This window comes from Carcharodon carcharias, chromosome 4 (assembly GCF_017639515.1).
Source record: "Carcharodon carcharias isolate sCarCar2 chromosome 4, sCarCar2.pri, whole genome shotgun sequence".
Classification (NCBI taxonomy): domain Eukaryota; kingdom Metazoa; phylum Chordata; class Chondrichthyes; order Lamniformes; family Lamnidae; genus Carcharodon; species Carcharodon carcharias.
Window position 1 is genome coordinate 148,132,954 of NC_054470.1, and position 19,555 is coordinate 148,152,508.

Below are 19,555 nucleotides of genomic sequence, written 5' to 3' on the forward strand. Positions count from 1 at the left end.
GGAGAAGATCCCACAATGCCCTGGCACCCTCAAAGACGAGTGAGTTTTTTTGACGAAGCTGAGGCCATGCAAGAAGGGCCCTGCAATCAGGAGGGTGGAGTTAATTGCAGTGGCTTTGATTGTAAGGTCCGGCTCCAACCCCCAGTCTGCGGCATGGAGGCCACCTCCATTGGGCTGGTGCCTCTGCACAAGGTAGGTGGCCACAATATCACCCCTAACTGGGGCCTTAACCAGCGTAATTGGCTGCCTAACTCACTGGAATGGCAATCGATTGAGTACCAGCCTGCACCTGGGAAAGTTCCCTGATGACAGGTTTGTACTGGAGAGCTTTCAACTACATTGCTGCCTCATGGGTTGTATTTTCCAAGCCCTATGGAGTTGGGCTGGGAGGGATGTTTGGTAATATGGTGGAGGAGTGCTCCTGGAAGGGAGCCATGGCATAAAGCTAGCAAGAGGATCCTTAGTAGTGGGCAGCCAATTCAGGTAGCCAAATGCCCGATTATGGGCCGCCACCTGCTTCTGTTGGCATTTCACTGGTGGTGGGAGGGGCAACTGCCATGTTGGGAAACCAGTAGGAATATCTTAGTTTACTTCCAGCAGGTTCCCAGGGTGGGCAGCCCCCTTGATGTGTGTTCCATTGACCCACGGAAGGATCCGGACGCTCTACTTCCCATTGATGGGTCCAAGAGCATGGACGGCCACAATCCCGGTCCAGCAGAATAGTTTCCATTCCATCCTGACAGATCTGCTGGTCTAGATTTTGTTCATTTCTTCAATGGTTGCAACCCACAACTCCCAGTGGGGCTGTTGAGGCTTCAGAGTGCCAGCCCTCTGATTGGGCCTGAAGCATCGAGATCCTGCCTGAGGGTGAATTAGGCAGCCGCCTCATGACAGATGGCAAATGCAGACTTGGGACCCCTCTTTGATCCTGATGTTGGGTCCCAAAGCCCATGGAAAAATCCAGCCCCACCGGTATCCAGAAGACACCATTTTAATGTGATTGGCAAAAGAACCAACATGAGGAAAGAGATTTTTTTTATGCATTGAATAGTTAGGATCTAGAGTGCACTGACTGAGTGGTGTAGTGGCTTTCAAAAGGGAATTAATTAAGCACATGAAGAGACAAAAATTGCAGGACTATGGGGAAAGGGCAGAAAAGTGGCACTAGCTGGATTGCTCTTACAGAGAGCCAGCACAGACACAATGGGCCAAATGGCCTCCTTCTGGTGCTGTAATTATTTTGTGATACTATGACGGCATCCGTTATTATTTTTGCACCGCTCTATTGTTAGCTTTGCAAAAACGGCATTCCCCGTCTGCCTCACAATTCACATGCATCAAATGACCCAAAATGGTTGTAATCGGATCTGCTGCAAATATTTAGCACTAGTAATTACAAGCAGAAGAACCATTTTGACCATGTGACGAGTGTTAATAACTGCAAGCAATCTTCTTGTGAATTGTTTTTGGAAATTATAAAAATGTCAGATTTAAATTTTTATAGTTTTTTCTTATTTTTCCTTTTTGACTCTTTTTTTCTCTCTCTTCATCCATGTCTTTCTTTCCCTCTCTCTATCTGTACCTGATTTGACATTGAATTCACCCGATTTAATTCACTTTTTTTTCAGCCCTCCCACAGGTTACTTCCCAATTCTTAAATCTCATTGGATAAGCAGACACCCTGTTCACTCAGGTCACAGGTGCCCCATTTCCCTCATTGTGCCATTATAAACTCGCACCTTCAGCAACTTTGTGAGCAAAAATGTTTTTTGTTGAAAGGTGCAGAGCTAAGTCTAACTAATAGCAAATTCCATTATTTGCCCGGTAACAGCAAAATCTGGCCCCCTGTGATGTGAAGGAAGTTGATAAATGTAGATTGGAATTAACAGTAAAAATTGATCGTGTTGGATGATAGGTGGGGATCATTGATGTAGAAAAGCTGCTGAATGCAAGAGCAAAGAGTGCCTTGGGAATAAGTTAATGGAAGCAGTGAGTGAATGGGCCATTGACCATGGTGTAGATAGAGCAACTTGAGATGGAACCAGATAGCCACAAAAAGGGGTCATAATTTATATCATATTAAATAAAAGTAAATTGTACAGAGTGACCTTTAGGTTGGTATTTACTCTTGACTTCAGGTGATACCCATAAACGACCAGCACTTTGTGGTGACTGCCATAGTCTTAAAATAAATTGTAGTAAATAGTCCCTCTCAATCATCCCTAATTATTTTTACAATATACTAATAATTTAAAACTGTAGGTTGAAATTCCTCAGAATGTGATCCCAAGCAGTTGCATCAAGATTATGCATGCTTCCCCCTGATCCTGCTGCAGATTATGAAGGCACTGGGAATGCTACTTAATTACCATGGAGTTGATAGGCATCCACATCATTCCAGTGCTCATCTCTAGTGCACTCATTACCCATGTGACCAAAACCTCAAACACCAGAGTTGCTCCAGCAGCCTGGTGAGCCTCTGCAAAACTTTGGGCCCAGCTTATGGGAATATAGGAACAGGAGTAGGCCATTCAGCCGCTTGGGCCTGTTCTACCATTCAATCAGATTGTGGCTGATCTGTACCTCAGCTCTACTTATCTGCCTTTGATCCACATCACTTGGTACTCTTAATTTTTAAAAAAATCTAAGGGTCTCAATTTCAAGATTTCAATTGTCTCAAATCCATAGCCCTTTTGGGTGAAAGAGTTCCAGATTTCTACCACTGTTTGTGTGAAAAAATATCCATCTTATTTCATGGCTAATTGGCCCAGCTGGAATTTTAAAATTGTGCCCCCTTATTCTAGAGGCAATTGTTCCTTGATATCTACCCTAACGAATTCTTTTTTTCATTTTAAAAATGTCAATTCCTCTATTCTTGTCCTGAATTAATAAGTTCCTACATAAAGAAACTGTGTTTGCCAGGTCTCGTTGCTAAAGACAGAAGTGGAGTGCTAAAGGTACACTGCAGAAGATTCTTGTTCTGAAATTGGCTTTGGTTATGATTTCCCTTCAGCTGCATACTTTGGGAAAACTCTTTTTGCCCTATTCTTCTGAAGTTTTCATCCTGGAGAGGATTCTCAATTTGGACGATTTGGTATAATTTCTGTGAACTTCGCAAACTGGAGTTTCCAGTAGGGATTGCGGTATGGATAATGTTTCAGGAAGAAGTGGAGGAGAAAAGCAAGCAACAAGGGTACCATGTCTAATAAAACAACACCCAGAAAGAGAGGAGCTGCAGGATTGCTCAAAGTTATTGATGGAATTGACTGTAATCGTGTGGCTAACAGAAAGGGATATCACTACCACAATGTTCAACCTGTACGGGATCCTAGTCATCAGTTTCTTCATTTGATTGCCACTAATGTTTACAGCTGCTATGATGCATTTATACGCTGGCACTTGCAAGTCTGCTGTTTCACAAGGAATGGTGTCATAATTGTTCTTTGGAGGCACAGATTCGGTCTCCTCTATATCCCATTTAGCCAGCAAAGGCACAATGAACCAATGAACTCCTTCTGTGCTGTAAGTTCAGTACCATTGTGCAGGATCACCAATGCCGCAAAAACAAGTGACTGTCACATAAGAACAAGAATTCAATTCAAATTGAGCAAGTCATAGGAAGGCCAACAGGTAAATGCAAATGCCTGGTTGGTTAGGATGCCTTTCAATATGCTTTGAGCATGGTATCACAAATTGTGTTGGCTTGTTGTGTTCCCTACAGTTTTTCTACCCAGAAAAGCCTCAAGGTTAAATGTCAGACAAAGAGGACAGATGGCGAAATCACAGACAATGAGTGGGAGCGATAGAGAGAGGAATATAACCAGACAGACCACCCAGCATTGACCTAGGCACTGAAACTGACAATGGCACACCCAGCCCAGTTGATCCTGCAAAGTCCTCCTCGCGAACATCTGAGGGCTTGTACCAAAATTGGGAGAACTGTCCCACAAACTAGTCAAGCAACAGCCATAGTCATACTCACCCAATCATACCTTACAAACAATGTCCCAGACTCATTCATAACCATCACTGAGGATGTACTGTCCTACCAACAGGACAGACCCACCAGAGGTGGCAGCACAGTAATACACAGTAGGAAGTGAATTGCCCGGGAACTCTTCAACATCGACTCGGACCACATGAATTCTCATGGCATCAGGTCAAACATGGGCAAGGAAACCTCCTGCTGAGTACCACCTATTCTGGGTCTGTGGCAGGTGGTGAGGGATCCAACAAGAGGGAAAAACCTACTTGACCTTGTCCTCACCAGTCTACCTATCACAGATGCATCTGTACATGGCAACATTGGTAGGGGTGACCACTGCACAGTCCTCATTGAGACTTAGTCCTGTCCTCACATTGAGGATACCCTCCATCGTGTTGTATGATTCGAGGATACCCTCTAGCGTGTTGCGTGATACTACCACCATGCTAAATGGGATAGATTTCAAACAGATTTAGCAGCTTCAAATTGGGCATCCATGAGGCACTGTGGGTTATAAGTAGCAGCAGAATTGTATTCAACCACAATCTGTAATCCCATGGCCTTGCATGTCCCTCACTCTACCATTACCATCAAGCTGGGGAATCAACCCTGGATCAAGGAGAAGTGCAGGAGAGCATGCCAGGAGCATAAGGTGTCAACCTGCTGAAGCTATACCACAGGATGCCAAACAATGGCAGCAGCATGTGATAGACAGAGCTAAATGATCCTACAACCAATGGATAAGATCAAAGCTCTACAGTCATGCCACATCCAATCCCACAGAAGAGGTTAGTGTGCAAAATTAAAGCACATGGGATTGGAGGTAATATATTGGCATGGATTGAGAATTGGTTGGCAGACAGTAGGAATAAATGGGTCTTTTTTGGAGTGGCAGACAGTGACTAATGGGGTGCCGCAGGGATCAGTGCTTGGGTCCCAGCTATTCACAATATATATCAATGATTTTGATGAGGGAACCAAATGTAATATTTCCAAGTTTGCTGATGACACGAAACTAGGTGAGAATGTGAGTGGTGAGGAGGATGTTAGGAGGCTTCAAGGTGACTTAGACAAGTTGAGTGAGTTGGCAAATACATGACAGATGCAGTATAATGTGGATAAGTATGAAGTTATCCACCTTGGTAGAAAAAATAATATGGCCGAATATTATTTAAATGGTGATAGATTGGGAAATGTTAATGCACAAAGGGACGTAGGTTTTCTGGTACACCAGTCACTGAAAGCAAGCATGCAAGTGCAGCAAGCAGTTAAAAAGGCAAATGATATGTTGGCCTTCATTGTGTACAGGAGCAAAGATGACTTACTGCAGCTATACAGGGCCTTGGTGAGACCACACCTGGAGTACTGTGTGCAATTTTAGCCTACTTACCTAAGAAAGGATATACTTTCCATAGAGGGAGTGCAGCGAAGGTTCAGCAGACTGATTCCTGGGATTGCAGATTGTCGTATGAGGAGAGATTAGGCCAAATAGGCCTGTATTCTCTGCAGTTTAGAAGAATGAGAGGAGATCCCATTGAAACATATAAAATTCTGACAGAACTGGACATATTGGATGCAGGGATGATGTTTCCTCTGGCTGGGGGGTCTAAAATAAGGAGTCACAATCGCAGGATACGGGGTAGACCATTTAGGACTGCGATGAGGTGAAACTTCTTCACTCAAACGGTGATGAACCTGTGGAACTCTCTATCACAGAGGGCTGTGGAGGCCAAGTCACTCAATATATTTAACAAGGAAATAGATTTCTAGACTTTAAAGGCATCAAGGGGTATAGGGAGAGAGCAAGAGTATGGTGTTGAGATAGTAGATCAGCCATGATCATATTGTATGGCAGAGCAGGCTCGAAGGGATGAATGACCTACTCCTGCTTCTATTTTCTATGTTTCAGTCGTAAACAAATAACCAGAGGAAGGGACTCCCCAAATATCCCCATTCTCAATGATGGGGTGCCTAGCACATCAGTGCAAAAGACAAGGCTGAATCATTTACAACCATCTTCAGCAAGAAGTGCCAAGTGATTGATCCATCTCTGCCTAATCCTGGGTTCCCCCATCACAAATGCCGGCCTTTGGACAATTTGATTCATTCCACATAATATCAAGAAACAGCTGAAGGCACTGGAAACAGCAAAGACTATGGACTCTGACAACATCCCAGCTGTAGTACTGAAGCTATGTGCTCTAGAACTAGTGATGCCCTTAGCCAAGCTATTCCAGTACAGTTGCGACACTGGCATCTACCCGGCAATATGGAAAATCGGCCACATATGTCCTGTCCACAAAAAACAGAACAAATGTGTCCTGGCCAATTACCGCTTCGTCAGTCTGCTCACGATCGTCAGCAAAGTGATGGAAGGCATTGGCAACAGTGCTTTCAAGTGGCAACTACACAGAAATAACCTGCTCACTGATGCTCACTTTGCGTTCCACCAGGGCCACCCAGCTCCTGACCTCATTACGTGGTAAGGTGAGAGTGACGGCCCCTAACCTCCAGACTCTTTGGCTCCATTCCAAGCTTAGAGATGGATCCTTAATTGTTCAAGTTTTTTCACTATCAGCTCTGGCCTTGTTGAATAGACACAGACCACTTTTGAGTGTAATAAACTCAGACTTGTTTGAGTTGCATTTGCTCCAGAGTTGTGTTTACCAGTTTTTCAACCAGATGCCCCCATTTATCAACAGTTAAAACTTAAATTCCTATAACGAAAAGCTATATTGTAAAACATACGAATTATCAACTAGATTTTCACAACACTGCAACACCATGAATGGATTCCTCATTCTACCTAACTTCACCCGTTAATAACTCCATCTTGCTCTAAGTTTAGAGTCTGTTTATTCGCTTGCTTTGTAGGTGTCAACTGTTTCTGCTTGAGTCTCCTGGCCTTTTTAAACTGTTGCTTTTAAATGTCTTTTTGGGCCTTAGATGCTTCCACCTGAGTTTTTCAAACTTCCCTGTGCATAGCTATATTAAGGAATGAGACTCCACATTTTTAATTGGTCACTTTCTGGGCAAGAGAGGATGATTGGCAGTCAATCAATCACTGGACTTCACTATCTGCAGCAAGTTTAATAGGCAAATAATATGCAGATGCAGCAACTTCATGAAACCTACAGGGTGAGTAGGGGTGGGAGACCGTTATTAAGAAACTAATGGTGAGCAATGCAAATCATCCAGCAACTGGTGATGATGCACATTTCATAGGGTACCTCTTTCTCTCCACAGGCTCTTAGCTGATTTTCACACTAATTGTGGAATGCTTTGTTAACATTCTATTTTTTCACCAAGGAAGGGAGAAACTGGCTAAAACAAATGTAGACCAGGATCAAAACGCCATCTGATAAAGTTATAAACTGGGTCATTAACCGGCTAGACACAGAAAATGATAGAATTACAAACTGGATTATAAATTCTCCAGATAATAAGAAAAAATACTGGATAGTTACCAGGGCCTGAATAATATGCCCCGAAAACGGGAATGAAATACGCCAACATATTATCGGGCGCGAAGGTGTCAGCTCACATTCCCAGCATCATCACGCCAGCCTGGGATAATATGGTTGGGTCTGGAAATTGAGAGCTCAACTGCGCTATGCCAAATGGAAGTAATAGGTTGGTTGCGCTCATTAAAAAGGCAATCAATGTGCAGAATGGAATAAAACACTTTCAGGGTGGAATTTATGCCAGCTGTATTTCCCATTTTTTAATCAGGCAGGCTGTAATGGTGGGTTATCTGAGTGTAGAGTTGGCTGTTCTTTGACCGCTGGAAGTGCTTCATGGAAGATGAAGATGTATACTGACTTAAATCCATGATTTAAGAACCTAAGACCTCATGCAAAGAGGTCGATTTTTGCACTGTTGAAGAGGCCAGAGCTGCCCTTTAAATTACCAGCCATGACCTCGATCCAGGTCGCGGCTGACAAGCTCCAATGCCAGATGTCCCGCCCTACTGCACTGATTGGGCGGGATACTCTCACCCAGCACTCTTAATTGGCCCAATTGACACTTTATGCAGCGTCTTTGGGCAGTGGGCTCGGAAGTCTGAATGCCAGCCACTTCTGGCATGCACAGCCCACACACCGCACCATCGCATATCATTCATCCCCAGATATAATGGCCAGGATTTTCCCCTTGGTGATTTGGGGGTGGGCCCGCTCACTGAGGGAAAAATGATTAAGGCCATTGACAGGCTAATTAACCTTGTTAAAGACCCTGCCCATCCAAGCTTAAGGCTGGCGGACAGGCCAGGAACCCAGCAGGCTCCAGATTATTCATGAAACTTCATCCACTGGCGGGATGAACTTTCAAGTCCATATTTTAAAAATTTAATAAACGTGTTTCTTATTAACATGCCCCATCTTGTGTGACATTGTCACATGAGGGAGACATGTTAATAATTTTAATATTTCTCTATTTTTTGACTTTTTTTACCTGTCAGTAAACTCCCTGAGACAGCATTTTTCCTCAGGGAGCAGTTTGCTCTTTCACACACTTTGACAGTTGGGGATTCCCTCCCCCCGCAGCACAAGAAGCGCTATGTGCTTCCTGTCAGGCAGGCCGCTGGGCAGGCCTTAATTGGCCTGCCCACTCAAAATGGCAATGGGCCCCGTTTTGGCGGCGGGGGTCGGCTGCCCGCCCGCCGCCGAGCCGGTAGGGCCCGCTTGCCCACCCAGGGCAAAATTCTGCCTAATGATTCTGAAGAACTCCAGTTCCAAAGAAGAATCATATTGGACTCAAAACATTAACTTCTTTCTTTCTTCACAGTTGCTGCCAGACCTGCTGAGTTTTTCCAGCACTTTATTTTTATTTACGATTTCCAGCATCCGCAGTATTTTGATTTTACTAAAGGCTCTGTATCTGAATGCTCATAGCATTAGTAACAAATTCCTTGAGGGACCAAAAATCTGTCTATCACAACCTTAAACGTATTCAATGATGGAGCACCCTCAACCCTCTGGGACAGAGAATTCCAAAGATTCACAAAACTTTGAGTGAAGAAATTTCTCCTCATCTTTCCTCAATGATTGGCCCCTTATCCTGAGACTGTGCCCCCCATGTTTCAGATTCCCTAACCAGCAGAATTAATCTGTGTCCAACCTATCAAGCCCCTTTAGAATTTTATAGGTTTCAATGAGATTGCCTCTCATTCTTTGAAATTCCAGAGAATATATGCGAAAGAGAAATAAATATATATGACATGATAGTCATTACAGAGACATGGCTGAAGGTGACCAAGGCTGGATCTGAACATTCAAGGATACTTGACATTCTGGAAGGACAGGAAGCTAGGAAAAGGTGGTGAGGTAGCTTTGTTAATTAAGCATGACATTAGTGCAATTTTAAAAGATGACCATAGTTCTAAGGATTAAGCCGTAGAATCACTTTGGGTAGAGATAAGAAATAGCAAAATAATTAGTCACTTATGGGAATAGTTTGTAGGTCCCCAAACAGTAACTACACTGTAGGATAAGGTATTCAGGAAGGCTTATGAGAAAGGTACAGCTATAACCACGGGTGATTTTCATCTGCATGTAGATTGGAAGAATTAGATTGGCAAAGAAAACTTGGAAGATAGTTCATAAAGTGTTTTCAAGACAGTTTCTTAGAGCAGCACATTCCGGTGCCAACCAGATAGCAGGCTATGCTAGACTTGGTAATGTGCAATGAAACAGGATTAATTAATGAGCTCATAGTAAAGGAACCCCTAGGTAGCAGTAATCATGATTGGGTTTCATATTCAGTTTGAGGGAGAGAAGAGTAGGTATAAACACTAGTGTTTTAAATTTAAATAAAGGCAATTATAAGGGTATGAAGGCAGAGCTGACTAAAGTGAACTGGGAAATTAGGTTAAGGGATAGGCCAGTAGAGATGCAGTAGAAGACATTTAAGGGGATATTTCACAACACTCACAAAGATACATTCCAATGAGAAAGAAAAACTCTAGGAAAAGGATGTAGCATTCATGGCTAACTAAGGAAATTAAAGATAGTATCAAATTGAACAAAAATACATATAATTCCATGAAAATTAGCAGCAGGTCAGAAGATTGGACAAAATATAAAATCCAGCAAAGAATGACTGAAAAAAGGGGGAGAAATTAGAGTATGAGAGAAAACTAGCTAGAAGTATAAAAACAGACAGTAAAAGTTTCTACAGGTATTTAAAAAGGAAAAGAGTGACTAAAGTAAACATTAGTCCCCTAGAGAATGAGTGTGGTGAATTAATAATGGAAAATAAGGAAATGGTAGATGCCTGTCTCTACTGTATAAGACACAAATAACATCCCAAAAGTAATTGTAAATCAAGAGGTGAAACAATTACAATTGCCAGGGAAAGGTTACGGAGAAAATTATTAGAACTGAAGGTGTAAGAGTCCCCAGGTCCTGATGGCCTTCATCCTAAGGTTCCAAAAGAAGATAGTAGAGGTTTAAATTTTCCAAAATTCCCTAGATTCTAGAAAGGTTCCATCACATTAGAAAATAGTGAATGTAACTTTTCTATTTAAGAAAGGAGAGAGACAGAAAGCAGGAAACTACAGGTCAGTTAGCCTAACATCTGTCATAGGGAAAATGCTAGAATCTATTATTGAGGAGGTTATAGTAGGGCACTTCAAAAATCCCAATGCAGTCAGGCATTGAATCAACAATGGATTTGTGAAAGAGTCAGCATGGCTTTGTGAAAGGGATATCATGTTTGACGAACTTATCAGCATTCTATGAGGAAGTAACAAATAACGTGGATGAAGGGGGACCTGTAAATGTGGAGTACTTGGTTTTCCAAAAGGCATTTAACAAGGTGCCACATCAAAGGCTGCTATGAAAAATAAGAGCAAATGGTGCAAGGGGGTAACATATTAGCATGGATAGAGGATTCATTTAGTAACAGGAAACAGAGAGTAAGGATAAATTAGTGATTTTTGGGTTGGCAAGATGTAACTGGTGGAGTGCTATAGGGATCAGTGCTGGGTCTCAATTATTTACAGGCTATATCAATGACTTAGATGAAATGACTGAATGTATGATTGCTAAATTTACTGATGACACAAAGGTAGGTAGGAAAGTAAGTTGTGAAGAAGACATAAGGAGTCTGCAAAGGGATTATGGCCAGGTTAATTGAGTGGGTAAAAATTTGGCAGATAGAGTATAATGTGGGAAAATATGAGCTAGTCCACTTTGGCACAAAGAATCAAAAAGCATAATATTATTTGAATGGAGAGAGATTGCAGAATTCTGTGGTACAGAGCAATCTGAGTGTCCTGGTACATGAATCACAAAACATTAGTATCCAGGTATAGCAAGTGATGAGGAAGGCAAATGGGATGTTGTCATTTATTGCAAGGGGGATGGAATGTACAAGTAGGGAAGTTTTGCTACAATTGTACAGGGCATTTGGAAGACCGCACCTGGAGTATTATGCACATTTTGGTCTCCTTTTTTTAAAAAGGTATATAATTGCATTAGAAGCTGTGCAGAGAAAGTTCACTTAACTGATTCCTGGGATGAAGGCGTTTTATGTGGAAAGGTCAGACAAGTTGGGCCTATATTTATTTTATTCATTTATAGGATGTGGACCTCGCTGGCTAGGCCAGCATTTATTGCTCCTTCCTAATTGCCCTTGAGAAGGTGGTAGTGAACTGCCTTCTTGAACTGCTGTAGTCTCCATGTATCCATTGCAGTTTAGAAGAATTAGAGGTGATCTTATTGAAACATATAAGATCTTGAGGGGACTTGACAGGATAGATGCTAAGAGGATGTTTCCTTTTATGGGAGAGACTAGAACTAGGGGACATAGTTTAAAAACAAGGGGGCTCCCTTTTAAGATGACGATGAGGAGAAATTTTTCTCTCAGCTGGTTATACTGTAGAATTCTCTTCTCCAAAAAGCAGTGGAGCCTTATTTTTAAGGCTGAGTTAGATAGATTCTTAACTGACAATGGAGTCAAAGTATAGAGGGGAAGACAGGAAAGTAGAGGCCACAGTCAGATCAGCCATGATCTTATCAAATGATGGAGATGGCTCAAAGGGCCGAATGGCCTATTCCAGCTCCTAATTTGTATGTTCATATGGTTGCAGATGCTTGGCAATCAGCTAAATAAATAGTAAATTATACTCATCACCGAGGAGGAAAATAAATGGCATAGTGGCAATCCATGATGCAACATCAAGATATAGAGTCATAGAGTAAAACGATACACCTTGGCTTCCCCACTTTCTCTCCTCCTTCTTGCCATAGAGCTTGGTTAGGAAAAAGGAAAATAATGCTATTATAAAGTGACTTTTATGTCATAAGGACATAATTTACTTCTGAAGTGCAGTCTCTGTTACACTCAGAGCACTGGAAGGACTCCCTTCAAGAAATAATTTTCTTGGTTGGGGGGATCGGGAGGAGGGATGGTTAAAAATCAAAAACCTGCACAATGGTCAGTGGGGGCGGGGAACAAAAACCATAAATATGCATAATTGTGTGAAAGGCTAGTTGCTAAGTTGCTAATCTCAGCCAGATCATTGTGGAGAAATGCCAGCTGCTTCCCAACAAAAAAGAAGGAAAATTTAGAGAGTCAGTCTTGCCTTCACAACAGCCTTTGTGGACACTCTGGCACTCGTCCTCATGATTAATTTTTTGAGTGACACCATTGAAGGACTGTAAACAATTGGGATTGCCATCTGGCCTTGTAGCTTTGGATGATGTTTGATGCAGGGAACCCATTTGGAAGGATAAGGGGAACATAACAGAATATAAACCCGAAAGAAACAAACATAGGACTCAGGAGCAGGACTTTCGGGCTTGCTCCGCCATTCACTAAGATCATGGCTGATCTGGTTGTGGTCTCAACTCCACTTTGCTGTCTGCCCCCCATAACCCTTGACTCACTTGTCTATCAAAAATCTGTCTGAATTCATTTCACATTCTGAAAGAAATGAATGTTAATTAATTATAAATTACATATATCTAATAAAATTTCAATTGATTGAAACAAAAAGATCATACAAAGATAAATGCAAGAATAAATTTTATACTGAAACTATATTCTAGCCAAAATAAAACACATTGCAAATTTACAAATTAGTTATTCATTACCATACTCCTGTTTAAATTAATCAAACTTTAAATAAAAATATCTCTTTAATGAAACAGAAAGCTACCACAGGTACTAACACACATATGTCCTTATTATACAGGCCACATTCACTATACTTATGGTGTGACCTAAAAAATTGGAAATGTTGACAGTAACCTTGAGAATTCAATTCATTACCTTCTATCGTAATTGCTTGGAATAGGTTTTAAGTTAACAGCTATAAATGCAGTTTACTTTAATCAAAAATAACCATTTGTATTGTGTTTATTCAAGCCTAACTCAATAGAGAAAATTAATCATAACATTTCAAAACCAACTAGTATCCAGACATAAATAAGTAGCTCTCATTATTTTGTATAAATTGTGTAAAAAGACTCTTTGTATTCTTGTTCCTTGCAATAAAATGTTGCTAAACAGATAATATTATTTAAGTTCATGGCCATGAAATACTTTGGACTTCTGGCCGTTGTGCAGCCATATCTTCATACCCACATAGCCATGGTTTTTACTTAGACTTCCAAAAAAGTTATTGAGTACAGTGACAGAAATCCCAAGGATTTCCAGACCCAGCATGACTGTATTTGATAATAAATGGAAAATGAGTCATTTGTTATTCCTTCTTGGGAAGGAAGCAGAGCATTTTTTCCCATCTCTAGTTGTGTTTGAAAAACAGACTAGAACTACCACAGCCCATGTGGTGAAGGTACCCCCACAATGCTGATAGGTAGGGAGCTCCAGGATTTTGACCAAGGAATGATGAAGCAACAATGGTATATGTCCAAGTCAGATGTATGGCTTCAAAGCGGTGGTCTTCCCATGCAGCTGCTGCCTTGTCCTTGTAAGTGGTGCAAATTATGGGTTGAGAAGGTGTTGCCATGGAAGCCTTGGTAAGTTGCTGCCATGAATGCTGTAGGTAGTATATGCTGCAGTCATGGTATATGGGATATGGAAGGGTGGACATTTAAACGAAAATTAAGATACCGATCAAGTGGGCTGTTTTGTCCTAGACTGTGTTAAGGGTCTTGAATATTGCACCTGCACCTATCCAGGCCGGTGGAAAGTATTTCATCACATTCCCTATGCATTGCAGGTGGTGGAGAGGCTTTGGGGAGACAGGAGAAAAATCATTAGCTGTAGAATGCCCAGTCATTCACCTGTAATAGCCATAGCGTTTATGTGTTTGGTCCAGGAGAATATCTGGTCAATGGCCAGCCCCAGGAAATTGATGATAGAGAACTCTATGATGGTAGTGTCACTGAACGTCAAGGATAGGTGGTTAGGTTCTCTCTTATTGGAGATGGTCATTGTGTGGTACTTGTGTGACACAAGTCTAAGCTTGGATGTTGTCCAGGTCCTGCTCTATGCTAGCACTCTTCAATATCTGAGAAAGTGCAAATGACATTGAATGCTGTACAATGCCAACAGCCCCATTTCTAACCTGATGATGGAGGGAACACCATTGTTGAAGATAGTCGGAGTTGAGAGATGCACTGAGAAATTCCTGCAACAATGTCCTGAGGTTGATTTGCCTCCAAAAACCACACTCGCCACTGCAGAATTCTTCTCTGATCCCCATTTTCTTGTGTCTTACTAGAACTGCTTGGTACCGCATTCAGTTGAATGCTGTATGTTGTTTTACTGATATATAGCGTTGTAATATGTACCACTTATCAAGAAAGGTGGGGTTTTCATAACATGTACTTCATCCCTGCCTGAATACTTGCTCGCTGGTGAGTAATCTCAGCCCCACAAGTCTCAGGAAATGAACAGCATAAATCCTCTTCAAAAGTGACTCAAGAATGTATTCTGAAGGACATCCAATGCAAATAAACATATACATTACATGACTTGATTCACTGAGGGTTATTAGCAAGTAATAATATATATGATGAAAACCTGCTGTAATTTGTTAGGGTGGGGTATGATCATGCATTGAGCAAACATTCTACATATTGTTTGTTGGCATCTGCACCAACAACCATTGCTGCAGAAGATATAGTAGATACTCTGGAGTCATTTGAATACTGTAATCTTTTCTCAGGATTGTTTGCTGTCATGGGTTAATGATTATAGTCACTGAAAATTAAATATGTTCTTTAGATTATTTTATTCGTTCAAGGAACGTGGCTGTCGCTGCTAAGCCACTATTTATTGGGGGTGAGTTGCCTTTTTGAACTGCTGCAGCCCATGTATAGGTACGCTCACAGTGCTGCTAGGGAGGGAGTTCCAGGATTTTGACTCAATGACAGTGAAGGAGTGGCAATATATTTCCAAGTCAGGATGGTGAATGGCTTGGAGGGGAACTTCCAGATAGCAGTGTTCCCATGTGTCTGCTGCCCTTGTTCTTCTAGATGGTAGTGGTCATGGATTTGGAAGATGTTGTCTAAGGAGCCTAGGTGAGTTCCTGCAGTGCATCTTCTGGATGGTATATACTGCTGCAACTGTGCATTAACGGTGGAGGGACTGAATGTTTGTGGATGGGGTGCCAATCAAGCCAGCTGCTTTGTCCTGGATGGTGTCAAGCTTCTTGAGTGTTGTTGGAGCTGCACTCACCCGGGCAAGCGGAGAGTATTACCTCATCTAGTTCCAATCACATATTTGATTAACTCTGGTTCTCTACAATTTTTTTTTCAAATCGTCTTCTGTATTATTAAACTTGATCATTCTTCCTTCTTTCATTCCAAGAATGGCTTCTTAATGGATGATAATGCTCACCTGAACAAACCACAGCAGATTTCTATCAGATATAGTTAATTGCTAATAATCCTCAGTGAATTAATTCATGTAATGTTTGTCTGTTTATTTGTATCTGAGTGGCCTGCAGAATACATTCCTGAACATTATTGAAATAGGAATTGAGCTGCTCATTAACTGAGGCTCATGAGGCAGAGATTGATGCAACGTATTGATTGGCTGGTTGCTTAAAAAGTTGATAAATGATTAAGAAGCTAGAATGCTTACTGATAGCTTAGCAACACTTGACTTATAATCAAACCGTTTATAGAATCTGAGAACCTGTAGCAAAATTGTTAGCAGATCCCTACTAGTAAGCAATAAGCCAGGAGCAGAGTCCTTTTGGGGTACTTGATTTGGATAGTTAATAATCTGCATCATCCATAAGAGATCTACTTTATACCCTCTATTAGCTTGTTTATTCATGCAAATAATGGCTTATTTGGGAGTTCATGAACAAAAAGTAGGATGTTGGCATTAAGATATAAAAACAAAAAGATAAAAACAAAAAACTGCGGATGCTGGAAATCCAAAACAAAAACAGGATTACCTGGAAAAACTCAGCAGGTCTGGCAGCATTGGGGGAGAAGAAAAGAGTTGACGTTTCGAATCTTCATGAATCTTCAACAGAACTGGGTGAATCCAAGGAGAGGGGTGAAATATAAGCTGGTTTAAGGAGGTGGGGGGGGGGGGGGGGAGAAGTGGAGGGGGTGGTGTGCTTGTAGGGACAAGCAAGCAGTGATAGGAGCAGATAATCAAAAGATGTCACAAACAAAAGAACACAGAGGTGTTGAAGTTGGTGATATTATCTAAACGAATGTGCTAATTAAGAATGGATGGTAGGGAACTCAAGGTACAGCTCTAGTGGGGGTGGGGGGCATAAAAGATTTAAAAATAATGGAAATAGGTGGGAAAAGAAAAATCTATATAAATTATTGGGAAAAACAAAAGGAAGGGGGAAGAAACAGAAAGGGGGTGGGGATGGAGGAGGGAGTTCAAGATCTAAAGTTGTTGATTCAATATTCAGTCCAGAAGGCTGTAAAGTGCCTAGTCGGAAGATGAGGTGCTGTTCCTCCAGTTTGCATTGGGCTTCACTGGAACAATGCAGCAAGCCAAGGACAGACATGTGGGCAAGAGAGCAGGGTGGAGTGTTAAAATGGCAAGCGACAGGGAGGTTTGGGTCATTCTTGCGGACCGCAGGTGTTCTGCAAAGCGGTTGCCCAGTTTACGTTTGGTCTCTCCAATGTAGAGGAGACCGCATTGGGAGCAACGAATGCAGTAGACTAATTTGTGGGAAATGCAAGTGAAATGCTGCTTCACTTGAAAGGAGTGTTTGGGCCCTTGGACGGTGAGGAGAGAGGAAGTGAAGGGGCAGGTGTTGCATCTTTTGCGTGGGCATGGGGAGATGCCATAGGTGGGGGCTGAGGAGTAGGGTTGATGGAGGAGTGGACCAGGGTGTCCCAGAGGGAACGATTCCTACGGAATGCCGCCGGGGGGAGTGAAGGGAAGATGTGTTTGGTGGTGGCATCATGCTGGAGTTGGCGGAAATGGCAGAGGATGATCCTTTGAATGCGGAGGCTGGTGGGGTGATAAGTGAGGACAAGTGGGACCCTATCATGTTTCTGGGAGGGAGGAGAAGGCGTGAGGGCGGATGCGCGGGAGATGGGTCAGACACGGTTGAGGGCCCTGTCAACGACTGTGGGTGGAAAACCTCACTTAAGGAAGAAAGAAGACATGTCAGAGGAACTGCTTTTGAAGGTAGCATCATCAGAACAGATGCGACGGAGGCGAAGGAACTGAGAGAATGGGATGGAGTCATTACAGGAAGCGGGGTGTGAGGAGCTGTAGTCGAGGTAGCTGTGGGAGTTGGTAGGCTTGTAATGGATACTGGTGGACAGTCTATCACCAGAGATTGAGACAGAGAGGTCAAGGAACGGAAGGGAAGTGTCAGAGATGGACCACGTGAAAATGATGGAGGGGTGGAGATTGGAAGCAAAATTAATAAATTTTTCCAAGTCCCGACGAGAGCATGAAGCAGCACGAAGTAATCATCGATGTACCGGAGAAAGAGTTGTGGAAGGGGGCCGGAGTAGGACTGGAACAAGGAATGTTCCACATACCCCATAAAGAGACTGGCATAGCTGGGGCCCATGCGGGTACCCATAGCCACACCTTTTATTTGGAGGAAGTGAGAGGAGTTGAAGGAGAAATTGTTCAGCGTGAGAACAAGTTCAGCCAAACGGAGGAGTAGTGGTGGATGGGGATTGTTCGGGCCTCTGTTCGAGGAAGAAGCTAAGGGCCCTCAGACGATCCTGGTGGGGGATGGAGGTGTAGAGGGATTGGACGTCCATGGTGAAGAGGAAGCAGTTGGGGCCAGGGAACTGGAAATTGTTGATGTGACGTAAGGTGTCAGAGGAATCACGGATGTAGGTGGGAAGGGACTGGACAAGGGGAGAGAGAAGGGAGTCAAGATAACGAGAAATGAGTTCTGTGGGGCAGGAGCAAGCTGACACGATCGGTCTACCGGGACAGTTCTGTTTGTGGATTTTGGGTAAGAGGTAGAAGCGGGCCGTCCGAGGTTGGGCGACTATCTGGTTGGAAGCTGTGGGAGGAAGATCTCCAGAGGAGATAAGGTCAATGACAGTCCTGGAAACAATGGCTTGATGTTCAGTGGTGGGGTCATGGTCCAGGGAGAGGTAGGAGGAAGTGTCTGCGAGTTGACGCTCGCAGATGTTGACATTCCCTTTTGTAGGATATTGAACTATAGTTTTGCAATCCTTAAATTTGATTTTCACATTTCTGAAATAATAATTTTAAAAGTAGTTGTCTGATTTATGATATTTTTCATTCTCCCAAATAAAAAATTGCAGCTAGCGCTTACATTCATATACTAAAAAAACTTCTTAAAAGGCAAAAGGCATTCTGAATATTCTTCAGAAATAATATTAAAACAAACAGGAATACTTAAATTAAGAAGGTCTTTCCCCATTAATAAATTTGTTTTAAACATTTTTTGGGCACATTTTTGGTACTATGCTATCTGAGCATTTAAGGCAAACTTTGGATACTTATTCCATCTCAACTTTCATGTATCAAATTGTCAATATTGAGTTACTTCAATAGCAAGTTATGGCGTTAAACTGCTCCTTGCAGTATAAGGATTACATAAAGATGATGCAACAGGATCTTTGTTAACACTATCCATTATTCTTCTTTTTGTAGATAAAGGATCACGACTGGGCATAAAGATAGAACAGCCTAAAGTTGTCTCATACCGAGGTAGCAATGCCACTCTGCCCTGTAAATTCTATTACAAACCTGTGCCTGTGCGTGCAGTACAAGCCCCTCTTAAGGTCAGGATCAAGTGGACCAAACTCACCTCAGATTACCTCAAGGAAATTGATGTATTTGTTTCATTGGGAAACAACTGGAAAAGTTTTGGAAACTACCAAGGAAGAGTTTTTCGAGAAAATGAGAATGATGCCTCTATAACAATAACAGATTTAACATTGGAGGACTACGGCAACTACAAATGTGAAATAATTGAGGGACTGGACGATGTCACCGGAACTGTGTTGCTGGATCTTCAAGGTACAAAAATGTTTAAATTTTTATATGCAGAAGAATTATTTGTTTCATTATCACTAAATATCATGGTAGAGTGTATTTCTTGAAAAGGATTTTGCTCAGTGTTGTATTCATTCAGGTGAATGATGTCATTTCAAAGGACTGTAACAC

At 42.2% G+C, this 19,555-nt stretch overlaps 1 protein-coding gene across 1 annotated transcript in view; it reads left to right on the top strand.

The window, feature by feature from the left end:
• hapln1b (hyaluronan and proteoglycan link protein 1b) overlaps window positions 1–19,555 on the top strand; it is a 125,990-nt gene that overhangs the window by 76,201 nt on the left and 30,234 nt on the right. The window contains exon 3 of the mRNA XM_041186902.1: window positions 19,040–19,408. Within this exon, the coding sequence (XP_041042836.1) occupies window positions 19,040–19,408 (369 nt within the window). The remainder of the gene's footprint in view (window positions 1–19,039; window positions 19,409–19,555) is intronic.